At 46.0% G+C, this 26,208-nt stretch overlaps 1 protein-coding gene across 9 annotated transcripts in view; it reads left to right on the forward strand.

Moving 5' to 3' along the window:
• Positions 1 to 26,208, forward strand: part of aplp2 (amyloid beta (A4) precursor-like protein 2) — a 63,665-nt gene that overhangs the window by 18,874 nt on the left and 18,583 nt on the right. For all 9 annotated transcript variants that reach the window (XM_076994182.1, XM_076994179.1, XM_076994185.1 and 6 more), the window contains exons 2-7: positions 14,008 to 14,181; positions 14,821 to 14,950; positions 22,015 to 22,127; positions 23,812 to 24,023; positions 25,115 to 25,311; positions 25,498 to 25,665. In XM_076994182.1, the coding sequence (XP_076850297.1) occupies positions 14,008 to 14,181; positions 14,821 to 14,950; positions 22,015 to 22,127; positions 23,812 to 24,023; positions 25,115 to 25,311; positions 25,498 to 25,665 (994 nt within the window). The remainder of the gene's footprint in view (positions 1 to 14,007; positions 14,182 to 14,820; positions 14,951 to 22,014; positions 22,128 to 23,811; positions 24,024 to 25,114; positions 25,312 to 25,497; positions 25,666 to 26,208) is intronic.

The following is a 26,208-nucleotide window of genomic DNA, read 5'->3' on the forward strand; positions in this document are numbered from 1 at the left end:
GGTCTAAGTGGGAGACTAAGGCAGCTGTGTGTCCCCTTCCCGCCAGCCAGAGTATAATGCAGACACGGGAAGAGCACAGATAAAGGTAAAGAGGAAATCCGGGGGGGGGGGGGCAGGACAGACAGATGGACAGATATGATAATGCTTTTAATTTTTAAGAGATGAGGTTAGTGTGATGTGCAGGAGTATGTGAAGAGAAAGGTTCTCTATTTAATGCTGAGGAGAGCACCGGGTAGGGACTGAGCAGGTCTGATATGGGAGGGCCTTTTGATGGTGATGTCAGCAGTGTAATCCTCTCACAGTCAGTGTACACTAAGCCTAGACAACGGCCACTGTGGGGATCAGAGGGCCGAGGGAGAGAAAGAAGATAATGAGGGAGAGAGAGACAGGGAGAAATGAAAGAATGATAGAGGATGATTAGAGGGAGAGGCGGACTAACTGAAGCTAGAGTGAAGAGACTGGCGAGAGGCAAAACCTGACACACATCCAGAAAGAGTACTTGAAGGAGACACTTGGGTGTGCTATGAAAGGCTGCTTTCATCATCAAACCATCAGAACACTTATGAAGGGGGGGGGGGGGGGGTGTTCCGGTGGTGGGCTGTGTGGGTGGAGGGACTGCAGAGAGGTGGGGGTGTGCATTTTTCCATTATTTCTCCATCATCTGCTCATAATGTGACGTAATATGTGGCTATCACTTTGTGTTGGTAACCAGAGTAAAGTATAGTTACACTTATAACTTTTCTAACTGAGGTTTTAAATTTGAATTTTAAAGTAAAATTAATTACTGTAATACTGAATTGCTGTAATTTATTGTTGCCACAGTTTATATTCTATTACTGTGTTATCACAATTTGTTACTCTATATTTCTGCATTATTACTGTGGTTACTGTAGTCATGTTACTGTAGTTTAAATTGTTACTCTAGCTTAGGGCTGGACAATATGGACAAAACTTATATCATGATATATTGATTAATTTCAGTCAGTATGATATAATTCCAATATCGATATGAATATAAAAGCCAAGAATGCCCACAACGGATGTCAGTAACTACAAATGTTTGAAAAATTTATGTTGAGTATATGAAACCTCCTCCTATAAAACTATATTAACATTAGAAATAAAAATAAATCAGTCAACTTTTATTTGTATGAGAGAGAAGAAACTAGGGCCCTGCATTGACCTGTACCTTTTAAGGAGTAAGCAGGCGATCAGGCGGTCAGTCAGGTGAAGCACAGCGACCGGACAAAACCACAGTTCGCAAAGCATCAGCACCCCAGTCATTGGAGAGGTTACAAGCGCGGAAATGCTGGTGGAGGAGCCAACCACAGAGACTGCCTATGGAGAGGAAGATCAAGGGACACAAACCAAGAGTGAAGTAGCCTAAAGCAGTGGAAAAGAAAGAGTGGGAAACAATCAATCACGACCTGGCTAACATCTTAAAGCAACAAGTGGGAACAGCGGACAAAAAACTGGAAAACATTGGTGATCTAATATACCAGTATGGAGAAGAACGGTATGGGGTGAAGGAAAGGAGAAACCACAAAGAACCACCTGCACCAGTCAAATCCAGGGCTTGAGGGGTACTTATCCCCCAGGAGAAGGATGCAGCTGACATCACCCAATTCCATCCTATCTGCCTTCTCAACATGGAGGGGAAAATCTTCTTCAGAGTGATTGCACAAAGGCTTTCTACGTACCTAGGGAAGAACAAATACGTTGATACATCCATACAGAAGGCAGGCATTCTAGGGTCATCTGGTTGTTTGGAGCATACTAGTATGATCTGGCACCAGATCCAAGAGGCGAAGAAAGAAAAAAGAGACCTGCCTTTGGGTCAGTTCCCCACAATCTACTCTGGGAATCTTTCAAGTTCTTCCATGTCCCACCATCCATCACCACCTTAGTAAGATCCTATTTTGAAGACCTACAATTGTGCTTCTCAACGGCAGACTTCACATCGTCCTGGCTGCGAGTGGAGATCGCCATTATGGCGGGTTGTACAGTCTCACCACTGGCCTTCACAATGGCCATGGAGATCATCATCAGGGCCTCAAGGTGGGTGGTGGGAGGAGAACAAATGAAAAATGGCATCCGCCTACCGCCTATCCGAGCATTTATGGATGACATGACCACTCTGACCACCACTGCGGCATGCACTAGGCGGCTACCTGCAAGCTGCAGGAAAACATCAAGTGGGCTTGGCTGAAATTCAAACCGAGCAAATCCCGGAGTATCTCCATTGTCGAGGGACAGTTGAAAAATGTGAGGTTTTGCATTGATGAAGACCCCATACCAACAGTGGCTGAAAAACCCATCAAGAACCTAGGCAGATGGTACAATGCAAGTCTCAATGACAGACCAGGTGAAGCAGATAAGACAGGACCTTAACAACAACTTACAAAACATCAACAGGACACTACTGCCAGGGAAGCTCAAGCTCTGGTGTTTTCAATTTGGACTTCTCCCTCGGATAATGTGGCCACTAACAATCTATGAGATAACAACTGTGGAAAAGAGCAAATGGTGACTGCACATGTCAAAAAATGGCTTGGAGTCCCACGCTGTTTGACCAATATCAGTCTCTACGGCAAAGAAGTCCTTCAGCTACCCATTACAAGCCTTGTTGAAGAGTACAGGTGCTCTAAGGCAGTGGTTCCCAAACTTTTTCTGCCGTGCCCGCCTTTAGTAGATGAGAATATGGTAGACCGAGTCAGACCACAGCTCTTTAATTTATTTCTGTAAGTAACGCATTAAATGAGCTTTGGACAACTCACCAGTTCATGTATGAACAGTGAAGTATTGCTGGAGCTCAGGTTTATTTTGGTCAACCAGCAAATAAATGGACCAAGTGGAATACCACCAGCGCGAGTATTAAGGTTGAACTAACTCCGAAAAGCAAGCAATTAGGGCTGCACGATTAATCGTATTTTTATCGTTATCGCGATGTGAAGTTTCACGATAAACACATCGAAAGAGCCACGATAACTCCTTGAATAACAGCAAACTCAAATTGCGTTATCCTCGTCCAGCAATAGAGGGAGCTATTCGCGCTGCAGACTATGATCACGTGACGTAAGTAGGCAAGAGGCAGAGTGAGGCAGAGTTGCCAGGTTCGCGGTTTTCACGCCAAATTGGGCTTGTTTGAAAATCCAGCCGCGGGTAAAAATTCTGGGGCCGCGGGGTGCGGTTTTTTGGGCTACTTTTGAGTTGGGCTACTGCGGAAGTTACAAGTCAACACTAAGAATCGATCGCTCCAGTTCACACTCGCAACACCCCCCCCCCGCCGACAACTTACACTCGCAGATTTTGTGCAGAAAACTTTTGTAGGACCTGGCAACCCTGGAGTGGGGTGAACACGCTCATCAGACACGCGATTTGGTTTAAGCCTGGTTTATACTTGATGCGGCGCGAGGGTCCGGGAGGCGAAAATAACGTAATCGCGGTGGCTTCACCCGTGTGCAATTGCCTCGCGCGCTGTCGATTCACGAGGTCGTGCACCTCTCGAATTTTGTAAGTTTGCGCGCGCCGCGTCTCGACGCAATGAGAACAGTCATGCTTGCAGGGTTCATACACCTATACAGGGTGGAATTCAAGCACTTGTACGTCACTTTCAAGGTCCATTTTAATAATTCCCAGCACGTTATTGAATTAAATATTTATACATATACTCTAAATGATTCGAAATAATTCGCTTTTTTATCACATTATTTAATGTTATTATTTATTTAAAGTTCGCGCGCGCCGCGTCTCGTCGCAATGAGAACAGTCATGTTTGCAGGGTTCATACACCTATACAAGGTGGAATTCAAGCACTTGTACGTCACTTTCAAGGTCCATTTCAATAATTCCCAGCACGTTATTGAATTAAATATTTATACATATACTCTAAATGATTCGAAATAATTCGCTTTTTTATCACATTATTTAATGGATATTTATTTTCAAAACGCCCAATCTTAACGTCTTCACGTTCTCTCATGTTTCGTCCTGGAATTACAAGAGGCTCGTATTTGTTAACGTAATACAAGAGAATTGTTCAGTCAGACAGATATTTGTTGTGAAACAAAGTAGTTACAATTTCAAGCCTTTTCAAATACTTTAGCCTAAATTCCAGCACTTTTCAAACCTGAAACACAAAGCAACATTAAAATTGGTCAGGTAAAAGTTCATTCCCCTGTATTTGAGGGGTGTTTTTTTTTTTTTACTACTAGGCTTACATATCGTTTCGGACAACACTGCAAAGAATGTGACACGGCAAGATTAAATGCTTCCGCCGTTCGCGGAGGTTAACGAGGTGTGCGGAGTCGCTCACTCGTGAAAGTATAAACCTAGATTGAATCTATTGTTGAATAAACTTGCAAAATATTTGGAATTATTCTGGATTCATTACACAGTAAAAAACAAAACAAATTAACGTGCTGCTGTTCAGAGAGACACTACATTTCTGTATTTTAATCTTAATTTATCGTGGTTCACATCGATATCGGGATATCCAACAATGTTATCGCACATCGCAATTCTAGTCCATATCGTGCACCCCTACAAGCAATACAAGCATAGAATTAGACTGAATAGATCTGTTTTTATGGATCGGTCACATTTTCCCCGATACCCGATCTAGAATTTTTTCAGATATTAATATCGGAATCGGTGCATCCCTAATATTGACACATGTGCACGTTTTACTTTCAAGCTCCGCGCCCCCCCTGCAATAGCTCCGCGCCCCCCACTTTGGGAACCACTGCTCTAAGGTAAGGCTGCTGATGACTCTGAGGGGCTCTAGAGATCAAACCATCAGCAAGGCTGCACCACCATTGTCAGCTGGGTGGAAATGGACACCATCTGAAGCAGCACAGCATGCCATGTCAGCCCTGAGGCATACTGACATTGTGGGGCATGTCCAGATGGGAAGAGGAGGCTTTGGGCTTGCGCCAAGAAAACCATCTTGGCAGAAGGCCTCAACTTCAGAGAGGAGGAGAATGGTGGTAGAAGAGGTGCGCCATCAGGAAGAGGCTGGAAGAAATGCAAAGGCTGCATTGCCAAACAGGGACAATGGACTAGGTGGGAAGGGCTAGAGAGGAGAGCACCAAGCTGGAGGCAGCTCTGGGAAATGGAGCCAAGCACCATAAGCTTCATTATCAGAGCCACGTACGATGTGCTACCATCTCCAAAAAACCTCCAGGACTGGTATGGGGAAGACCCAACCTGTGCCCTCTGTCCAACTCAAGCAACTCTTGGGCACATCTTGACCGGGTGTAAGATCAGCCTCACACAGGGGCGCTACACCTGTAGGCACCACCAGGTCCTCAAAAGTTTGGCAGCAGCTCTGGAGACAAGGAGATCCAACATCAACTCCTCACCTAGGTCAGTATCCAACTCCATCCAATCTCGAACATTTATTCGAGAGGGACAGCTACAGCCCAAACACCTCCCAACCAAGCCAAAACTTTGCCGAGGTTTTGTGGCCACTTCTACCATCAGGCTTTTAAAAGACCTTGGTATTTCAGACAATCAAATCCATGTCTGAAGTATGGCTGCCATGATTATTCGACTAGTCACTATTATGTCGACTATTAAAATCTATATTTTAATATATATATTGATATTGAGTTATTGTCCAGCCTCTAGCTATTACTGCAGTGTAGTATATTACTGTATTCCTGCAACAGTTGTGGTACTGTGGTTCATTGCTGTATTGTTACTAGTGATCGACCGATATGGGTTTTTCGATGGCCGATGCCGATATTTGGATAGCAGTAATGGCCGATGGCCGATATGTAAAGCCGATATTTGCATTTTTTAAATTTGAAAACTAATAAAATACTATAATAAAAAAAAACAAAGCTAGGGCATTTCAGCCCTCCTGGACGGAAGACTAGGTGTTGTGTATGTCAAAGATCATGCTGTGTGTACACTGTGCTATCACGAGGCAGTTTTTGAGACAAAACACGACAAGACGTATTAAGATCCTGCCGAAAGAGCCGAAGCCATTAAACGTGCCATGGCTAGGTATGGTTATTCTGATTACATAACAATAAAATGACAATAATAATAATACTAATTTTATTTGTAAACAGTGTTCTTGTTATGTCTGACTCGGCCCTCCTCCTGTGTCTGCTGTCATTTACTTTTTGTGTAATCGTTCATTGTCACGCCCTGTTTTATTCCCTGCCCAGTATTAGTCTCAGCAGATGTTTTGGATTTGTTCGTATAATGAGTTGGGGTTTTATTCCTTCGTTGGAGGTCTTTGTTTGTGTAACTGTCAGGTTCTCTCCTGTTAGGTTGACACTCTCTGCTCCAAATCTAGTATCTGTTTTCTCACAGTCCTGTTATCCGAGAGTCTTCATGGTCGAGGTTCAGTCATTTAAGTCTAGACGTTTGCTGTATCGTTTGTTCATGTCCCGTTTTCTGATTGTTTAAAACTCCTTGGTATTTGTGTCGGAACAGTTAGCTGTTCCTCGGTTAGTGTTATTGTGTCTTTGCAGTCTTAGTTTCTCGTTTGTTTAATTCTTTCCTACTCTTGTTATTTCTTTAGTCGATTGTTTCTCCAGTATTGGTTGTCTGTGTTTTTTACGTTTAGTTAATATTCCGTGTCAAGGTGTTTGAAGTTTCTAGTTCGTGTTTCTCGTGTTATTGTTTTCATTTGGTTATTTATGTTATCGTTGTGTGCAAACGATGTGAGTTATGTCTCGCCGGTCTAGCACCGTCCGCGTTGACGCAGTTAGACTGTGAGCTGTTACCAATAATAAATCGATTGCTGTATGATTTATGTTATCGTTGTGTGTTCAAACGATGTGAGTTGTTATGCCTCGCCGGTCTCGCACCGTCCGCGTTAGCGCAGTTAGGCTGCGAGCTGTTACCAACAATAAATCAACCTCTCTCCAGCAGTTGTGTCCGTGTCCTAATCCAAAAACGTTAGTTCTCAAGTCTCACGCTTTGAGCAAGTTAGACAAAATCTCCCGGTTTTGTAGAATGTGTGGATATATGTCGCATATTTGTTTTTATGCCAGTCGTATCATATTTCGTCGTAGTTGAAATATGCACAGCGGCTGCCGCGGTACGCACAGATTTATCTCCTTATTTGCGCTGCTGTTTCACTGAACGATGGCGAATAAAAGGGAGCGTTCACAAAAAAAGTAACGTTTGTTTCCTAACTTGTTGGCAAGTTAATCATTTTACGCTAGCTTTTGGACCTGCAATGTAAGCTATGCTAACGAATTAGCCTTAGCAAGCGCAGCCGACTGAAAATACTAAATAACTCTTGGTATCTGGGCTATAACTATCAGCTCAGTCATTTATGATCACAGATTACTGGGTGTATCTTACCAAGAGCAGCCATTAACAATAGTGAGTGCTGAAGGAGAGAAAATAATTCTTACAATTTTCTCTGATGAGACGGCATTCAGATGCAGGTTGAAGGCTTGTACTCCTGTACCTGTGCTTTCACAGATGTATTCTTGTAAGTGGCAAAATGGACGCGAGGGGGCGCTCTACCAGTCAGAATGACAGAGCTGCCCACAGCATTGCCTGTGTGCATTGTGTAAATATCGGCCTGTTGGTCTCATATATCGGCCGATGCCGATAATCTAAAAATGCCAAAAATCGGCCCGATATATCGGCCGGCCGATATATCGGTCGATCACTAATTGTTACTGTAGTTTCTATTCTTATTGCACTGTGTAGCAGAAAGCACAATATGTTGAATCCTTCAAGCCACTTTACTTATGATCACTAATTCTGAAAGGTTCTTACTGAGTAATACTGAGATTTGTATCTTCACTTTGTAGTTTCACTTTCACATTGTAGTGTTTTTAAAATCTGTCAACAGATCACTGCTGCCACCACCACTATAGTGTCTAGCTTGGGAATGATGGACACAATGAGTGTCTGAGTCTTGCTGAAATAGTGCCATGATTAAATGTTCGATTTTCTGGCCTAAACAGATTGGACCTTGTTTCTCAGCTCCTCCGAAATACCATCTGGTTGAGTGGATTATGGGAGAGTGGCCTGGACGTCTGCTTGCTCTTCAGCTGGGCCTTAACTGCTGTAGTCATTTCTGGGGAAACTTAACACGTTGTTTGCAGTAAAAGGGAAAAAGTAACTGAGGTTTCTGAGAAGAAGCAGCAGCAAATGCCCCGTACTTCCTCCTTCCTCTCATTTCATCTTCGTTGTTTTGTTCAAGCACATCCTTAGTGAGAGGCAGACAAAACCCCAAGGGTGATCCTGTTCTACGCCTGGACAGCTGGAAACGCCACAGGGTGTGTGTTTGTGATGAGACTGGTGTGTAAGTGAGTGACTGAGCTGTGTATGTGTGGAGGTGGTGTGTATTTTCTATGTTCTATGTTTCTATTGTGTGTCTGTCTGAGGGCTACAGTTTTGCATTTTTAAACAACATACAAAGTGGCTAAACCAATGTTTTGCTCTTTATAGACATGTACAGCATGCCCAGGTAAAGGGTTACGGTTGAGAATATGGAAATGCTGCAGGTCAACACAACAGCACCGTGTGATGTCACCTAGTGGGAGAGCTGCTGGATTGAGAGGTTCAGTGATGTTTAACTTCAGAAAAGTAGAAAGGTTTATAGTCACCTGAAACTAAAAGTGGCACAATGATGCATTTCAGCATGCACACCCAATGCACACATCCACTCAGTTCACACAAAATCTGTCAGCCAGAGCTGAGTATTATCAATTGGAATAATGGACAGTGTTAGTTGGATTAGGTGGAATCTACACTTTGAATAATTTATGAATCTGACAAAAAAGACTGTATTGGGTTCTTTGATACTGTAGCTTGCTGGTGAATTGTGGTTTTTGGATAGTGCAGTTTCTGTTGTATGATTTTCAGATAAACATCCCTGCCATACCTATCTCTCTCTTGCTCTTCCTCTTTGTCTCACCTCTTTCTCTCTCTTACTCCCTCTCTTTTATTTTCTCTCTCTCTCTCTCTTTCTCTCTCTCCTCGCTGTTTTTCTGTATGAATAGCTGAGATGCTTTTGTAGAAGCGTTTCCATAGCAACAAGGGCATTGGAACAAATCATTTATGTCTACAGAATGAGTTTGAGAGAAGAGGAGTCTGTCCTTCTCTCTCTTTCTACACACTCTCTCACGCACTCACACACACTCACACACACACACACACAGGGCCTGACTGAACTGGACTTCATGGGGCCTGACTGAACTATAGGTCACTGGAATGTGACTGATCTGACCTGCAGACTGGTGATTTGCTGGTGGTAGAGTCAGATGGGGCTGAGTGGGGATTACACATCATGTGCTTGTTCTTGGCATTCTTGTTTCCTCGTTAACACTCCTCTCTCAGCCTGGGCTCACTCACTATCTGTGAATGCTTAAGATGTGACTCTTTATTATCTTTATAGTACAAACACTACATAGTATTTGTAAGGTCACTGTTCTGTAATTTAGTGTAGTCTTTATTATATAACTAATTTTATGTTAACATGTATCATGCTATCATGTTTGCTTTCGGTTTAGAGAAGTGACTGTGTGTGTGTGGGTGGGGGGGTGGGGGGTGTCTAGGGTTGAAGGTTCAGACAGGAAGTCTGACCTCATCAGCCCTTTCCTCATTCGCGTGTTCCCAGTGTCTGTTCTGGTGTCTTCTGTTCCGTTGTGTTGAAAGACGGGTCTTCAGGAATGACTCTCCTTCCTAGCAGAGTTGTGAAATAGTGTGAATTTCCATACTCAGACATGCACGTGCGCACACACACACACACACACACCTCTGTCTTTAACAGATTAGTGTTAGTACACAAAGCCTTTTGAGGCTCCCTGTCTGCATTTGCTCAAGTCTGTGAGGATCTCGTCCTGATGTACTTGAAAGAAAATCACTTTTATGGAGCTTTGTGAAGTTTTGCTTCTTTACGACTCCTTACTGTGTGTGGGGATCTTTACCTGCTCAGTCATACAGTGCCATATTAACAAGATTATCGCAAGATTTGTCAGTGCCTGTAGGCCACTGACGTTGGGACTGACATACAGACTGATGTTGGTACTGACATTACGACTGACATTGGGACTGACATTAGCACCTTTGTGTGTATGCAGTGGGTATGATATGTGTACATGTGGCATATCTTACTGCCCTGTCTGCAGTGGACTTTACAAGGTTGATACGTCTGCTGTGTAAATCAAACATGCACACACACATACACAAGGTAATAGCCCCTCAGATATTGTGTTAATCATCAGGTGGGCTCTGTAATAGTTGATTACTCAGTGTGTGCATGCACGCACACCGATGTGTGTTCATATATGTGCACATGTGCGTGTGTCTGCATGTGTGCCATTAACCTTCTCTCTTATGCTTTAGTGTGTGTGTGTGTGTGTGTGTGTGTGTGTGTGTGTGTGTGTGTGTGTGTGTGTGTGTGTGTGTGTGTGTGTGCGTGCGTGCGTGCGTGCATGCGTGCGCACACGCCATTAACCCTCTCTCATTTCAGCATTTTTACACTGCTGTTAAAGTCTTGAGCTCTGTGGTGTGAGCGAACACATCCAGGTCTCTCTCTGGTGTAAACCCAGTGTGGCCAAACACATGTCATGCAATTCCCATCTCTCTGTTCTCTCTCTTTCTATCTCTCTCTCTCTCCTTTTTTTATTGAGTTTAAGCAACTTTGTTGGTGTGACTTTATCCAGTTTTGGCCTGTTTTCCTGCTCAAACACCTGATTCCGCTCCTGAATGGGTTTATCAGTACCAGAAGAAACATGCTGATCTGGCAAGGAGGGAGTGTGGCTGTGTGTAATTGTGTTGTTTAACCAATCTGTTAAAGACAGAGGTGTGTGTGTGTGTGTGTGTGTGTGTGTGTGTGTGTGTGTGTGTGTGTGCGCGCGCGCGCGCACGTTGGGGGGGGGGGGGGGGGTGTTGGCTTTGGCAACAGGACTGTGGCCCTTAATAACTGAGTATTTATTGCAATCCACTGTGCTGGTGTACCTTCTTGTATCCCATCTGTGCTGGTATTTCAGTGTGTTGTTGCCTTAGACATTTGGACCAGTGCTGGTATTCCCTCAGACCAGTGCTGGTATTTTCATAAGCATGAGTGTTAGTAGAGGACAGACAATTAAGTCGGTGAGAGGTTGTGTGTGTGTGTGTGTGTGTGTGTGTGTGTGTGTGTGTGTGTGTGTGTGTGTGTGTGTGCGCGCGAGAGAGAGAGAAAAGTTGGTAGGTCAGGTTTGCTGCTGCAAATACTGCCAGCTCTGTACACAAAGACCACACACACACAGTCCATGCTGCCCATAATGCCAGTCCTGTACACAAAGAATCCTTTGTTCCTGTGTATCCACTAGTGAGGTCACTGTCCTAATCTCTCTCTGAAAAAAATCTCTCTCTCTCTCTCTCTCTCTCTCTCTCATTAAACGTATTGGAGTGTTAGGCAACAGGTATTTTCTAATGCTCAATTCCTAGAGTCTGACTTCACCTTAGTTTCCTCTTTCCAAATCAGAGTGTTTGTCATTAACTAACACACACACACACACACACACACACACACACACACACACACACACACACACACACACACACATGGTGTAGGTACTGAAATGCCTTCCCTCTATTCATCATTTATTTACTGCCAATACTTACAGAATTAAAAAATCTGAATAAAGAGCAGGGAGGGAGGGAGAGGGGGAGAGGTTTTCTCACACACTGTCTGCCCCTCTCTTTCTTTCTGTCTGCCCCTCTCTTTCTTTCTGTCTGCCCTCTCTTTCTTTCTGTCTGCCCCTCTCTTTCTTTCTGTCTGCCCCTCTCTTTCTTTCTGTCTGCCCTCTCTTTCTTTCTGTCTGCCCTCTCTTTCTTTCTGTCTGCCCTCTCGTTCTTTCTGTCTGCCCCTCTCGTTCTTTCTGTCTGCCCCTCTCTTTCTTTCTGTCTGCCCCTCTCTTTCTTTCTGTCTGCCCCTCTCTTTCTTTCTGTCTGCCCCTCTCTTTCTTTCTGTCTGCCCCTCTCTTTCTTTCTGTCTGCCCCTCTCTTTCTTTCTGTCTGCCCTTCTCTTTCTTTCTGTCTGCCCTCTCGTTCTTTCTGTCTGCCCTCTCTTTCTTTCTGTCTGCCCTCTCTTTCTTTCTGTCTGCCCTCTCTTTCTTTCTGTCTGGCTTGTTTGTTTTTCTCCTCTTTTTAGCGGCACTGCATCTCTGCTTCTGTCTGCTCTAATCCTGTTGAGAAGAAGTGTACAGGGAGTAAACACGAGAGAGGGAAGAAGAGAGGGAGAGGGAGGGAGAGAAGGAAGGGGTGACTGGTATAGAGGAAGCCCAAAAGAGCGAGGAGAGTTGTTCTGAGAGAGAGAAATGAGCATGGAAAAAGAAAAGCAGGCAGGTGAATGTGGGGGTGGCCATGCTGAGCCTTTACAGGCAGCTGTGTCGGACCTACTCTATGATTCCACAGAGGAGTTGCTTGCTCACTGTATGCTGGCTCCTCCCTTTATGCTGGCTCCTCCCTCTTTCCTCATTCTGCATGCTGGCTCATGCCACTTCATTTTCATTTGCTTGCTTGACTCATCTCTGTTCCCCTCCTCCCTCTGAGTGCAGGCTCCTCCCTCTGAGTGCAGGCTCCTCCCTCTGAGTGCAGGCTCCTCCCTCTGAGTGCAGGCTCCTTCCTTGTCCCTTCCTCCTTCTGAATGCATCTCTACATGGCACACGAGACCCGGTAACAGGACCCGGTAACAGGCCTGGTGACGGTCACATCTTAAGCCAGAGTGCTTCTCCCTTCAGGACTGTGTTGTCTGCACCATCAGCGAAACTGTACTCTGTGTGTGCAGCTGTGTGTGTCTGTGCGCGTGTATTTGTGGCTGTACGTTTGTATCGTTTCAGTCTTATTTCCCTGTTTGCTCCAGCGCTAGTGCGTTGTGCTCAGCTTGTGTGAGCTGGAGTCTGACCTCTCTGATAAAAGCAGTTTGCGAATATCATCCTCCTTCCCAAACAGCTGATCTGGGGTCAGTCATCTGTAAAGCGGTTTTGTGACTTGTATTGTAAAATGTGCTGCATTATTAAATGTGAGTTTGACAGTACAGACAGACGACATCAGCACAGCTGGGTTTGGATCTCACGGTCCGCGTCTGTCTTGGCTGTTGAACATTCCTCCTGTTTTGGCCTTAATTACTTTGTGCTTTAGCCTTAATTACGACTGGGTGGTGGTAGTTCCTGTTTGGGGAAGAGAGGGATTCATTGAATGAGTGCAGTTCATCTACAGGAAGTGGAGAGAGGAAAAAAAGGAGGGGTTTCCACAAGTGTTATGTTGGCAAAACCTTCACAATGTTCAGTAAACCATAGGCAGGCCTTTTTTGTGCATTTGTAGATGAAAACACCAAGAACTGCAATTTTATACAACATGAAACCCCCTTACTAATGTTACATTTACATTTATGGCATTTTGGCAGACGCCCTTATCCAGAGCGACTTACATTTTTATCTCATTTTTTTTATATACAATCGAACAATTGAGGGTTAAGGGCCTTGCTCAGGGGCACCTCAGTCATGGCCTTAGGTCTGGGGATCGAACCCGGGACCCTCCGGTCACAAGACCAGTTCCCTAACCACCAGGCCATGACTGCCCCCGGAATGTTACTGCAAGCACAGTTCAGGAAACCTTACAAAATATACATTTTAATACATTTTAATAACAGAGTAACATAGTTTTGTGAGATATATAAGAATCAAAAGCCCAAATGTTATTCAAATAAAAACAAATCAAATCTGTGGTGCCAAATGGTGGATTTACACCACATGGTGAACAGCAGTTTAAAGTCACTTTTTGTTTTCAGTTTGTTTTCTCAGCTAATTCGTCTGGCCTGCTCTCTCTGGCAGATATGTGATATGCTGGTTTGTTGGTTTATTATTTTTTCAGTGCTGCCATGAAGTTTCAGTTAGCAAAGTTATCCATTAGCAGGATTGGCTGGAGGTGGGGGGGGGTGGTTCTGTGTCTGGATGACTGAGGCGTGTGTCGTGAACAGGCCTAAACCGGTCTGTCTGTCTGTCTTTGTCTCCCTTCTCCTCTGCTGTCCTCCAGGCGCTAGCCGCCAATGCGGGGACGGGCTTTGCCGTGGCCGAGCCGCAGGTGGCCATGTTCTGCGGGAAACTCAACATGCACGTCAACATTCAGACGGGCCGCTGGGAGCCGGACCCCTCCGGAACCAAGACGTGCGTCGGAACCAAGGAGGGCGTGCTGCAGTACTGTCAGGAGGTGAGATGGTGCCGTGCGTTTGGTAATGCTGTATAGCGGCCCTGCTGTAGCACTGAGTGGAGGTATAGTCGTACGGTGGGACACCTTTACAGCCCTACAGTCGTACGGTGGGACAGCTGTATGGTGGGACACCTGAACAGCTGTACACCCCTACAGTAGGACACACACACATACACACACACAAGGACTGGGTTTGAGGAAAAAAAGTGTAAAGATGGTGTGGCCTACTCCAGATTTAGTGTTAGTTTTTGCCCTGTCCAGAAAGCAGGTTTCACTCCGTTAAGTTACATAACTTAAGTGCCTTTGGGTCTCTCCTATTTGCCTGTCTGTCTCCCTCCTCATTCCTCCCTTTTCCCCTGTATTCCCTGTTGTAAATATATATCTTGTAAGGTGTCTCACACACTGCTCTCATTGCTGTTAGTGTAGTGTGAAACCCTTCTCATATGTTTCTGCACTGTGTACCTGCTTCATTCGTGAGCAGATGGTATCTGGAGATTGTAAGGCACAGATCATTGAGTGCTTCTTCTGGTGCTAAAATCTCTCTTTCTCTCTCTCTCTCTCACTCTCACACACACACACACACACACACACACACACACACACACACACACACACACACACACACACACACACACACAGATGTACCCTGAGCTGCAAATTACGAATGTTGTGGAGGCCAACCAACCAATCAAGATTGAGAATTGGTGCAAGAAGTACAAAAAGCAGTGCAAGGGCCACGCCCACACCGTTGTCCCTTACAAGTGCTTGGGTGAGTATTTAACTGACGGTGCAGTTACCCAATCAAAACCTCTAGTTAAGCTATAAAAGTATACAGACATTCTTGATCATGTTCTTGAAGGGCTACACTACACATGTGACTAAATGTCTATCAAATAATCTGCAGCTTCCTAAATTTGCATCTTGAGTGTCATCCATTAAGGCTCTTGATGGCCATCTTGGCTCTGATGTTTGGGGGTTACATTAGAGTCAGCTGTGACTGTGCAAGTCCTGACTCCGGGACATGGGCCATCTTATCCGCATGATGGCACAGGGGTGAAAAGCCATTACAGTGTTGGAGGGTTGAACAGCAATAAAGCGAAATCTTATCTCCCCTTGCTGACGAGGGGCTATGAGACTAGCAAAGACACTCCTGTCGTGTGTGTGTGTGTGTGTGTGTGTGTGTGTGTGTGTGTGTGTGTGTGTGTGTGTGTGTGTGTGTGTGTGTGTGTGTGTGTGTGTGTGTGTGTGTGTGTGTTCGGCTGCTTTATTGTTCATAGCTTCAAAGTCAGAGTGGTTCCACACATGCTTTCACTCAGGTAATCCACTAATTGTGTAACAGATCTCATCTCAGCAGGATTAACCCAGTTGGTAAATTAATTTAGCCTCTTCCTTCTTCTTCAGACATGCACACACAGTCCAGTCTATGTCTTTTTTTTCTGTAAATATGGAACATAACATGAAATCATGTCTGCTATGGGTGGAGCTATCATTCTGGGGGAGGGACTGGGGGAGGAGACAGCATACTCTCTTCCTCTGTGCTCTTCTGCCATGCCTTCCTCCCCTCCTGCTGCTTCCTGTTTGAGTTGTGGGGTTTTTTAGGTTAGAAAAGCCATTAACTCCACTGCTGGGCTGTGAAATGGGCCTGTGGTTGGGGGCTTCACCAGAAGGGAGCTGTTGGCTCATACCACCTGGTGTCACAGTCATTTGATTGACATTGCTGAAGTAACACTTTAGAGGGCCTTCAGAATTGGCTACTTTGGTGCAGTTCAAACGAGCCCTGGTGCGATCACTCAGGCGAGCCCTGGTGCGATCACTCAGGCGAGCCCTGGTGCGATCACTCAGGCGAGCCCTGGTGCGATCACTCGGAGGTTTCTCAGAGCTTTGTGAGGTTTCATTTGGTAAAAATACCACCAGAAATTGACAAACCCCACCAGCCCATTTACATGTTCTCATAATGCATGTCCTAAAGCTGTCCACTCAGGTCATGACCATACACAGGATGTTACACAGGATACACAGGATGGTAAATATGTCGCCGTGAATGCTTTGTGAACTGGGGCTAAAATGGAACGTGTCCGTTTCTGCTTTGGTCCGGACCAAGGAAACCAAACTACAAATATAAATACATCCTTATGGTCAAAAAGGCTTACAGTCAGTACACTGAAACTGTGTGTATGTGTGCATGCGTGTGTTTGCGCGTGTGTGTGTGTGTGAGTGTGTACATTTGTACACACATTTGTACTTTTGGTTGGTGAAGCGATTTTTTTTGAGTTACCATAGAAACCCTGCTGAATGAACAGATTTTTGCAGTAATGTTGAAAGGCTAGATTGACTTCAGGACCAGAATTAAGGTTAAATGTATGCAAATTTCTGAGTGGTTTCCAAATCGGTCACTTGATAAAGTAATGTAATCTTTTAGTTATACATGGTTGCTTGTTTAATAAATCAGTTTTAGTATGTGCTAAAATGCCCTGTCTTTTAAAGACACCATTCCATTTAAGACACCTTGCCTGAGACGGTCCCGGTCTCCCCCCTCACTCTGCCCGTCTGTCCTCTAGCCTGTCTCACCATCATCCTGTCTCACCTCTCTGAGGTTATTAATTCCTCCATTAGCAATGCATTACGGGTGCTCAGTAGTACCGCTGCTGTTAGTTGGGAGAGGACCGTTCCTCTCTGGGCTGGAAGGGGCTTAGTGCTGGGTGTCCGTGTCCTCCTGTTTCCCGTCCAGCAGAACCACGGCGTGATGAGCACAGTCCCCGAGGTACCTCCAGGGTTGGCGGCTGTACAACACTGCGGTTTACAGTGGCAAGTTCTTTTTTAACTGTTGCGGGGGAATATAAAAAGGTGAATCACATAACATGCACGCACACACACACACACACACACACACACACACACACACACATGCACACATGGTGGTTGTAGAGAGTTGAGAGAAACAAAGTCAGAGCCAGTGTGTAAGAGAGTTTGTTGAGACTGTGGTTAGTGGAGTATACACACATGCACAGATGGGCTGTGATTTTACCAGGCGTTCTCTCTTCCTCCGTTTTCATTTTCACTTTCTGGAATAGAGGGAAGGAGGGAAAGAGGGAGGGATGGAGGGAAGAGCAATCTTGGAAGGGAGACTAATTGTGAAGGCAGAGGTCATGACTGTAAGGTACACAAGTGAATCCCTGGGGTAGTGAGAGTGATGTCTTCGCTAAATTGTTGGGCAAAGTTTGCTTACGCCTCCTCAGCAGGCCCGACCCACTTGAGTTCCAGAGAAATGTGATGGCAGCTTCTTCTCTGGAGCTGAGGACATCCTACCCCCACCACACTCACACAAAAGTCTGCACTTTGCTCCATGGTGGAATGTATCGGACACCAGTGCCACTGAGGAGAAGAGGGAGAGAGGCTGACCTCTGACCTCTGAGCAGGAAACATTCAGAGGCCTGGCTGGCTCTCGTAATGGATTCGCGGGTGTGATCACTGTAAAGGTGGAGAAGACGGTGGCTATGTGCAGTGTGTACAGTAGATTCAGAGTTGCTTAACAGGGTTTTTCTTCTGAGCTCCGCCTCCAGTCCTACCCCTCTCCCCGCCCCCATGGTTTTAAAATCCTAACCCGTATAGTACAGGGCTTTTTATGACTAAATTAATTGAGAACATTGTAATCACATTCCCAGTCAACTGAGTCATCTCAACAACATCTAAGTGACAGCCTGCAGAATACAGCATGATGTGGTGTGTACTGGCTTTTACAGGGACTGTTAATGAGAAGATTAAATGAAGAGCTAACATCACAGTTTAGCTTCGGAAAAGTTTGTTTGGGGTCTCTCTCCCTCTCTCACTGTCCCTCCCTCACTCTTTCTCTCTCCCTCTTCCACCCTCTCACTCTTTTTCTCCCACTCTCACTCTTTCTCTCCCTCTCTCCCACCCTCACTTTCTCTCCCTCTCTCTCACTCTCTCTGGAGTGCTGGTGTTAAGTCAGCAGAGCTGCTGCCTCCTTTAGTCTGACAATTAGCAACTGGCAGGTGCCTGTTTGCTAAGTGCAGTGCATGCTGGGAACACTGCGTGTCCCTCTGTGCCCTGCCTGTGGGGGTGCCCCCTTGGCTCCTTCCAGACCAGGGGAGGGGCTAATCATAACAACCAGGGGAACGGCGGAATCACTGAGGGGGAGGAACAGGAGAGAGGAAGAGAATGTCTTACCAAATGTTGAAATTCTGGCCTCAGAAATTCTAAATTGGCCAAGCATCATCCATCACTGCATGACAGTTGGCATATGTCCCTGCACAACAGTATATGGAGTATATATCCAGAATATGGAGGAGTATTCCCTGACCTGGGGGACAACCTGATTGTCTATTAACTGCCTATTATATATATATATATGTGTGTGTGTGTGTGTGTGTGTGTGTGTGTGTGTGTGTGTGTGTGTGTTTGTCTATTAACTGCCTATTGTGTGTGTGTGTGTGTGTGTGTGTGTGTGTTTGTCTATTAACTGCCTATTGTGTGTGTGTGTGTTTGTCTATTAACTGCCTATTGTGTGTGTGTGTGTGTGTGTGTGTGTGTGTGTGTGTGTGTGTGTGTGTGTGTGTGTATTTTCTTGTAATTTCCAAAACCAGCTCTATGTGCAGCAGAGGACACACACATTGTATGTTCAGACCCTTAGAACAAATCTGGAGCCTATTATAATTTCCCTGGAGCCTCAGCCTATCGGTGCTGTGTATGCAAATACCATCGTGCAGCCTGTCAGCCTGTGTATGCAGATACAAGCAGGAAGCGAGAGGCAGCTGAAAAGGAATCATGGAGGTGACGAGACCGAGAAGTACATTTGAAAAGGAACCGTCATCTTTTTCATGTGCTGCGTGGGAACACCCACGTGTTCGATATGATGACAAGGGTATGAAGATCGAACAGAGATCAGTCAGAACGCACTGCTTTGCCACTGTTGGCTTCTCAAGCGGGAACGCGTCGAACGCGATGTCTAATTTACGTCACCGGCATGGGGCCGTATCCCTGTGGGTCGAGCTGTATTGCAACAGCTTGCGACTATTTCCAAAAAACAAAAGGAAATAAGAAAAGCGTTGGCGTCCCTTCCTGCAGATCTCTCCTGGTCTACCATTCCTCTCCCAGAGTCATTGAATCGTTCAAGTAATTCCTGAACTGAATTCCTGAACTTGTGAAACATCATGGAGAGATATTGAAAATGTTGGCGTATACCTCAAAATACATGGATAACTTGCTCACTTGGATATGTCGCTCACTGTTGCATTTTATTTTGTGATTCCTTGTACAATTATGAACCCTTTGTGTTGGCCTGTCTGTGCGGTTTTCCACCACACTGTAGTACGTAGTCCGTTCTCATCTGGGTTTCCCAACTTAATGAACACCCCACACCTTACAAGCGAACATCTGGTTCTTTTTCATGAGGTATAGCTGGACTAGCACCTTACAAGCGAACATCTGGTTCTTTTTCATGAGGTATAGCTGGACTAGCCTTCTTCCATATTTTCATGTGTATAGCTTTGCTGTAGTAGATAAAAAAGATGGTCATGATGATCACCTGAAAGGAGACAACTTCAACCAGTAACATAAGCCATTCGGTTAGCAAGGACAACCAGTTACCCAACATGCCTTGCACAAGCAAGTGAAAAAGGGACCAGTCTGAGAGCAGAAGCAGCTGCTCTCCCTCACGCTGAGACGGAGACACAGCCGATGTCCGTCTCGGTCCAATATTCTACACACAGTCCTCTGCTGCAGGTTACATGTCTGTTCATCGATCAGACGCTTGTCCAGGCTTCCCCAGCAGCTATCAGAGGAGGAGCTGATACCAAAAAGCTCAGACGCTCCTGGAGAGAAAGACACATACAGACAGACAGATAATGAGATGGAGAGACACATCCATAGAGCCTTGTATCCCTTTCTGCTCTTCCACTCATCTGTGCTCTGGAACATTCAACTGTCCGCCCAGCAAAGGGCACTCTGGAGCACCAGGACACCCTGCAATTGTCCATCCCAGTGTGGAGCACTCCGAAGAACCTCCAGTGTTGACGTCCACCCCAGTGTGGAGCACTCCGAAGAACCTCCAGTGTTGACGTCCAAACAGAAAAAACCACCTCACCCGAGTTTCCTGATTAAAGTTTGTGTTGTAGCAAACGAACTTTGCATACGCCAGGGTCATCTGTCATCTTGCAGAAGTCATTTAGAGACTGAGAATGCTTTGTTCAATCTACAAGCATGAATATTTACCTGATTTCATGTAAAAAATAAATAAATAAAAGAATAATAATAAATGGTACAATCCTCCTAAAATACATTCATCTTGGCTCGATAACAAAGTTTATAGCCTGGACAGTTGGGCAGTCTTGTGGAACATTCACAGACATGATTAATAAGCCCTTAAAACCTTATGAATAGAGTGTGTCTGTCTGCAGGAGCCGGTTTGCATTCATTTGAATGTGCATTGCAGTTGCAAACGGGTGGAGGGGAGTGGGGTGGGGTGAAGGTGGAGTCTGGAGGTTTTGTGTGCACTGCCAGCATTGTTCTGCCTGTGGTGTGCAGAATGAAGCCACGGTGACTCATTGTGGCCCAGCGAGCAGAGCTTGCGTCAGTTGGCGGGGTGTGTGTGAACACACCTGGGAGTGGAGCTGCAGGACAGAGACACAGGACAGGCTTTGTGTCAGTATGCTATAGGACATGGGTTTGCTAGGTCAGGCCAGGGTTGTGTGTGTGTGTGTGTGTGTGTGTGTGTTTGCATAGTGTTGTTCAGCTACAGTATACGTCAATGAAAAATACCCCACAAATATCCCACAGTAATGTGAGTGTATGTGTGGGTGGGTTGGGGATGTGTGTGTGTGTGGGTAGGGTGTGGGTGGGTTGGGTGTGTGTGTGTGTGTGTGGGGTAGGGTGTGTGTGTGTGTGGGTAGGGTGTGTGTGGGTGGGGGGGGGCAGCAGCTGTGTCCTGCTATTTTCAGCCTCTTCCTTTCCTGCAACCTTCTCATTTTCCAAAACACTGCCTGTCTGCCTTATATTCTCCCTCTCTCACACACACACACACACACACACACACTCATTCACTTTCTCTGTCTCTTGCTCGTGCTCTCTCTCTCTCTCTCTCTCACTCACTCACTCATTCACTCTCTCTGTCTCTCACTCTCACTTTCTCTCACTTTCTTGTTGTTTCCTGTGCTCTGGACTTTGGGACTTTTTGTGGTGAAGAGCAAATGAGCAGCTTTTCCATGCAGCTCCGCCCACCTCCCTTTGCTCCACCCCTTCACCTCCACACGCTCTGCTTGTACGCTTTCCTCCCCTCTGTCCTCTATGCTCCTCCATACACCATCATCTCTGAGAGCGACAGTATCTCTCCCTCTGGTCACATTGCCCTCCCAGCTGGTCTGAGGTCAGCTCAAAATCTTCTCCACAGTACTGTCTGCACGGAATCACATAATGGTGCATTTTGCATGCAAAGATTGGTTGCTGAAAATTTTGCATTTTGCATGCAAAGATTGGTTGCTGAAAATTTTGTACATGGTTGTGTTTAGAGGAATCCCAGTCATCAGGTGAAGATTGTTCTTTCCCAAGTCTTCAAGTGGGAGTGTGTGTGTGTGTGTGTGTGTGTGTGTGTGTGTGTGTGTGTGTGTGTGTGTGTGTGTGTGTGTGTGTGCGTGTGCGTCCGCGGGGGGGGATATTCCATCATAACAAAGTATATGAAATGTAAAGTGTGTGGGGATGAGTAGCTTTGTTCTGGTGTATTTGAGTGTGGGGAAGAGTTCCTGAGTTCCATGACTGGTTCTATGACTCTATTAAAACATACCCAGCACAGATTGCTGACTGAGATTGTATGTGTGTCTGCAGTTGGGGAGTTTGTCAGTGATGTCCTCCTGGTGCCGGAAAAGTGTAAGTTCTTTCATAAAGAACGCATGGACTTGTGCGTCAGCCATCAACAGTGGCATGGAGTAGCCAAGGAGGTAGGACGGACACACACACACACACACACACACACACACACACACACACACACACAACTTCACTTACTTTCTCTCACTCACTCCCCACATGTGCACATACACAAACATGATCATACACAGACTGCCCACTTTGGCTTAACTATTGGCTGTTTCAGGAGGAGAGGGGAGGAGTGTGTGTGATTCCTCTCTCTGTAGATGTGTGTTAATGTGTACTTCACACTTTTTCTTTTATATGTATGTATGTAGGCTGTTCCTCCCTGTTTTGCGCTCTCTCTCTCGTCACCCTCATAATCACATTAGCAGCAGGACTGTTATTCTGCTGATCTTCGGCACTCCAACACACCACTCATACACATTAACACACACTTCTTGCTCACACATTATCATGCATTAACACACATTCATGCACTAACACACTGCTTGCTCAGTGACACAAATTAATACACACATTCACTCGTATTCATGCACATGCTCACACACACCTTCAGTTGCCCTCATGCACACATGCTTTGCTCATAAACACGCATTCATTCACCCCCATTGACTCACATACATGCACACGCACACGCGTTCACACCTACTCGCTCACACACTTGATTGAGATTGTATAGATGCAGTAGAGGACGCCTTAGCGAACATGTGACTCTTCGGGTGAGAGCTAAATAGAAATGGCCAATTTCTTAAGAAAAATGCAAATCCTCCTTACAGATAGTTGCATCACCACACAAGCTGATTGTGAACTTGTGGGATATGGTGACAACGTCCCGGGTGCAAAATACATCACTGCCTCCCCCTCGTCCCCTCCTGCTACACCCATCATGAAGCCACAAAGTAGCTGGCTGGTTTGCTCTTGTTATTTATGTTGCCCACATTGGGTAGAACTTAACATAATGTTGGAGTTAACAAAGCCCACCCATTTAGAGGGAAGATGTGATTGGTCAGTTTTGCTGCCACTTAGTTAATCACTCACAGAATTCCAATTGGTTGGTCCTCGGTAAATTTATAACTGAACTGCCAGTCATGAACATTCTTTTCAGCAACTGGAAATAACTGCCGTAATCTAATAAGATGATAAGAATGGTCACCCCACCCCTGTACGTCTTACCTCATTTATTTACTTAGTAAGTTATTTGTTCATTATTATGTTTGGATGCAAGTTTTGGCCTTTCATTGTATCTGTGGTTGGTAGTTCACCCACACACATGCCAGCCGTCCCCACTGACTCAGACATGCCTGTCTCTACAAGTCTCACCCAGTTTTACCCCCCACAACCGTGTTCGTCACACTTTCCAGGGAAACGTGTTGTGCAATGTTTACGTACAACAACACTTGGGCAGAATTATGCATCATGCATTGTAAAAGCTTCTTTTTACATCCTCAAATCTCCACTGTTGACTAGATGTTCGCTCTGCCCTGTTTATGTTCAGAAATTAGCAGCTTCCATTGTTTCTTGCCACATATTGTAGTTAAATAATTACACTAACTGGCTTGATGATTTATTACAGAGTTATTATAGGCTCTCAAAGTTCCAGCGATTGCTGGAGAAGAATTTTGGTCAGTGTGTGCCTGTTTGCAGACTGTAAACAGTAACTGTGCTCTTGGGGTGTGTGTGTGTGTGTGTGTGTGTGTGTGTGTGTGTGTGTGTGTGTGTGTGTGTGTGTGTGTGTGTGTGTGTGTCTCCTAGGCCTGCTCCAAGAACAACATGGAGGTGCATAGCTATGGCATGCTTCTGCCCTGTGGTATCGACAAGTTCCACGGCACAGAGTACGTGTGCTGTCCCTCCGCCCAGCCCGACGAGCCCACCCCGAGCACCACACTCTCCCCAGAGGAAGATGAAGATGAGGATGAGCATGAGCTCGATGATGAAGATGAGAAAGATGATGCGGTGGAGGAGAGGTCAGGTTCATTGATGTTACTAGAGAGGCCGTTTGTTCTGTATTTATTGCCTGATGGATTGTTCCTAGCTCTGTGTGATTAAAGTGCTGGAGGAGGAGTGTGTGTGTCTGTGCTGCTTTCATGTGTAAGGGGCTTGGATGTCCTCGGCTTTGTGTAGACTAACATTTTGTGTGCACACTTGTCGTAGGTGTGTGTCGTGGGTACATGTCGGGTGTGTGTCATGGGGATTGTGTGTGTGTGTGTGTGTGACGGGTGGTGTGTGTGTGTGTGTGTGTGTGACGGGTGGTGTGTGTGTGTGTGTGTGTGTGACGGGTGGTGTGTGTGTGTGTGTGTGTGTGACGGGTGGTGTGTGTGTGTGTGACGGGTGGTGTGTGTGTGTGTGACGGGTGGTGTGTGTGTGTGTGACGGGTGGTGTGTGTGTGTGTGATGGGTGGTGTGTGTGTGTGTGTGTGTGATGGGTAGAGTGTGTGTGACGGGTGGTGTGTGTGTGTGTGTGTGTGTGTGTGTGTGTGTGTGTGTGTGTGTGTGTGTGTGTGACGGTGGTGTGTGTGTGTGTGTGTGTGTGATGGGTGGTGTGTGTGTGTGTGTGTGTGTGATGGGTGGTGTGTGTGTGTGTGTGTGTGTGTGTGTGTGTGTGTGTGTGTGTGTGTGTGTGTGTGTGTGTGTGTGTGTGTGTGTGACGGGGATGTGTGTGTGTGTGTGTGTGTGTGTGTGTGTGTGTGTGACGGGGATGTGTGTGTGTGTGTGTGTGTGTGTGTGTGTGTGTGTGTGTATAAAGATGGAGTGCCAGATCAGTGACCTCACCTCCAGGAGCGAGTGTTTCATAAATCATCCCCCAGCCTTCACCCTCCCCCCTGTACTCTCCTTCACTCTCTCCCAGTGTCTGGGTATCTCTCCTCTCCCCTATGTCCCTTTTCCCCACCTCTTCTTTCTTCTCTGATCTTTTTTCCTCAAGTGATTTTATTTTATTTTTTTACTTTTGTTCTTTCACCTTGTTTATTCTGACCACAGTAAACACAATAAATGATTTGTTTACTAAAGACACTCCTGACTCCTCCCTTTCTTGGCCCCTCCCCTCTCCTCCCCTGCAGTGATACAGCAGCAGAAGAGAAGCCAACATCAAGGCCTGACTCTGCAGAGGAGGTGGACTATGAGGAAGATGATGAGGAGTACCACTACGTCTATGAGGATGAAGAGGAAGAACGAGACAGCGAGGAGAAGGATGGGAAGAAGGACGAAGCTGTTGACGAGATCCAGGATGCGGAGAAGTCCCTCCAGGAGGTCAAAGGTTAGTGAGGCTCTAATCTTCACTGTCTCCGCTACATAATGCGCAACATCCCCCGTCATGAACGAGTTGGCTGAGATGCCTCGGTTATGTGGCTTCAGAAAGTAAAGAGAATAGAAGGGCTGGTGTATTGAGGGCTGCCTCCTGGTGGCCGGAGGCTGTAACTGTGCTCCCTGTCCCCTGTGCTAGCGGTGTGTTCCCTGGAGGCGGAGACAGGCCCGTGCCGAGCCTCCATGCCCCGCTGGCACTTCCACATGCGCCAGAGGAAATGCGTGCGCTTCATCTACGGAGGCTGCGCCGGCAACCGCAACAACTTCGACTCCGAGGAGTACTGCATGGCCGTGTGCAAACGCCTCAGTAAGTCTCGGCCACGCCCCTGGTCACGCCCTTCGCCTTATCTGTCGTGAGCACAGGGCTGCTGTATAATGTGCCTTTTTGACAGAGAGAAACGACCTGTGCAAACGACCCCGTGGTTGCCCGATAACGGCTGTGAGCTCCGCACTGCCCTGGCGTCCCACACATTACCGTCTGCCACACGTCTGTCCCTCTGTCTGTCTGCCTGCTCTTGCATCTGTCTGTGTCTAACCTGCCTGCCTGCTCTTGCATCTGTCTGTGTTCTAATCTGTCTACCTGCTCTTGCATCTGTCTGTGTTCTAACCTGTCTGCCTGCTCTTGCATCTGTCTGTGTTCTAATCTGTCTACCTGCTCTTGCATCTGTCTGTGTTCTAACCTGTCTGCCTGCTCTTGCATCTGTCTGTGTTCTAATCTGTCTACCTGCTCTTGCATCTGTCTGTGTTCTAACCTGTCTACCTGCTCTTGCATCTGTCTGTGTTCTAACCTGTCTGCCTGCTCTTGCATCTGTCTGTGTTCTAACCTGTCTGCCTGCTCTTGCATCTGTCT

This window comes from Brachyhypopomus gauderio, chromosome 2, assembly GCF_052324685.1.
Source record: "Brachyhypopomus gauderio isolate BG-103 chromosome 2, BGAUD_0.2, whole genome shotgun sequence".
Classification (NCBI taxonomy): Eukaryota; Metazoa; Chordata; class Actinopteri; order Gymnotiformes; family Hypopomidae; genus Brachyhypopomus; species Brachyhypopomus gauderio.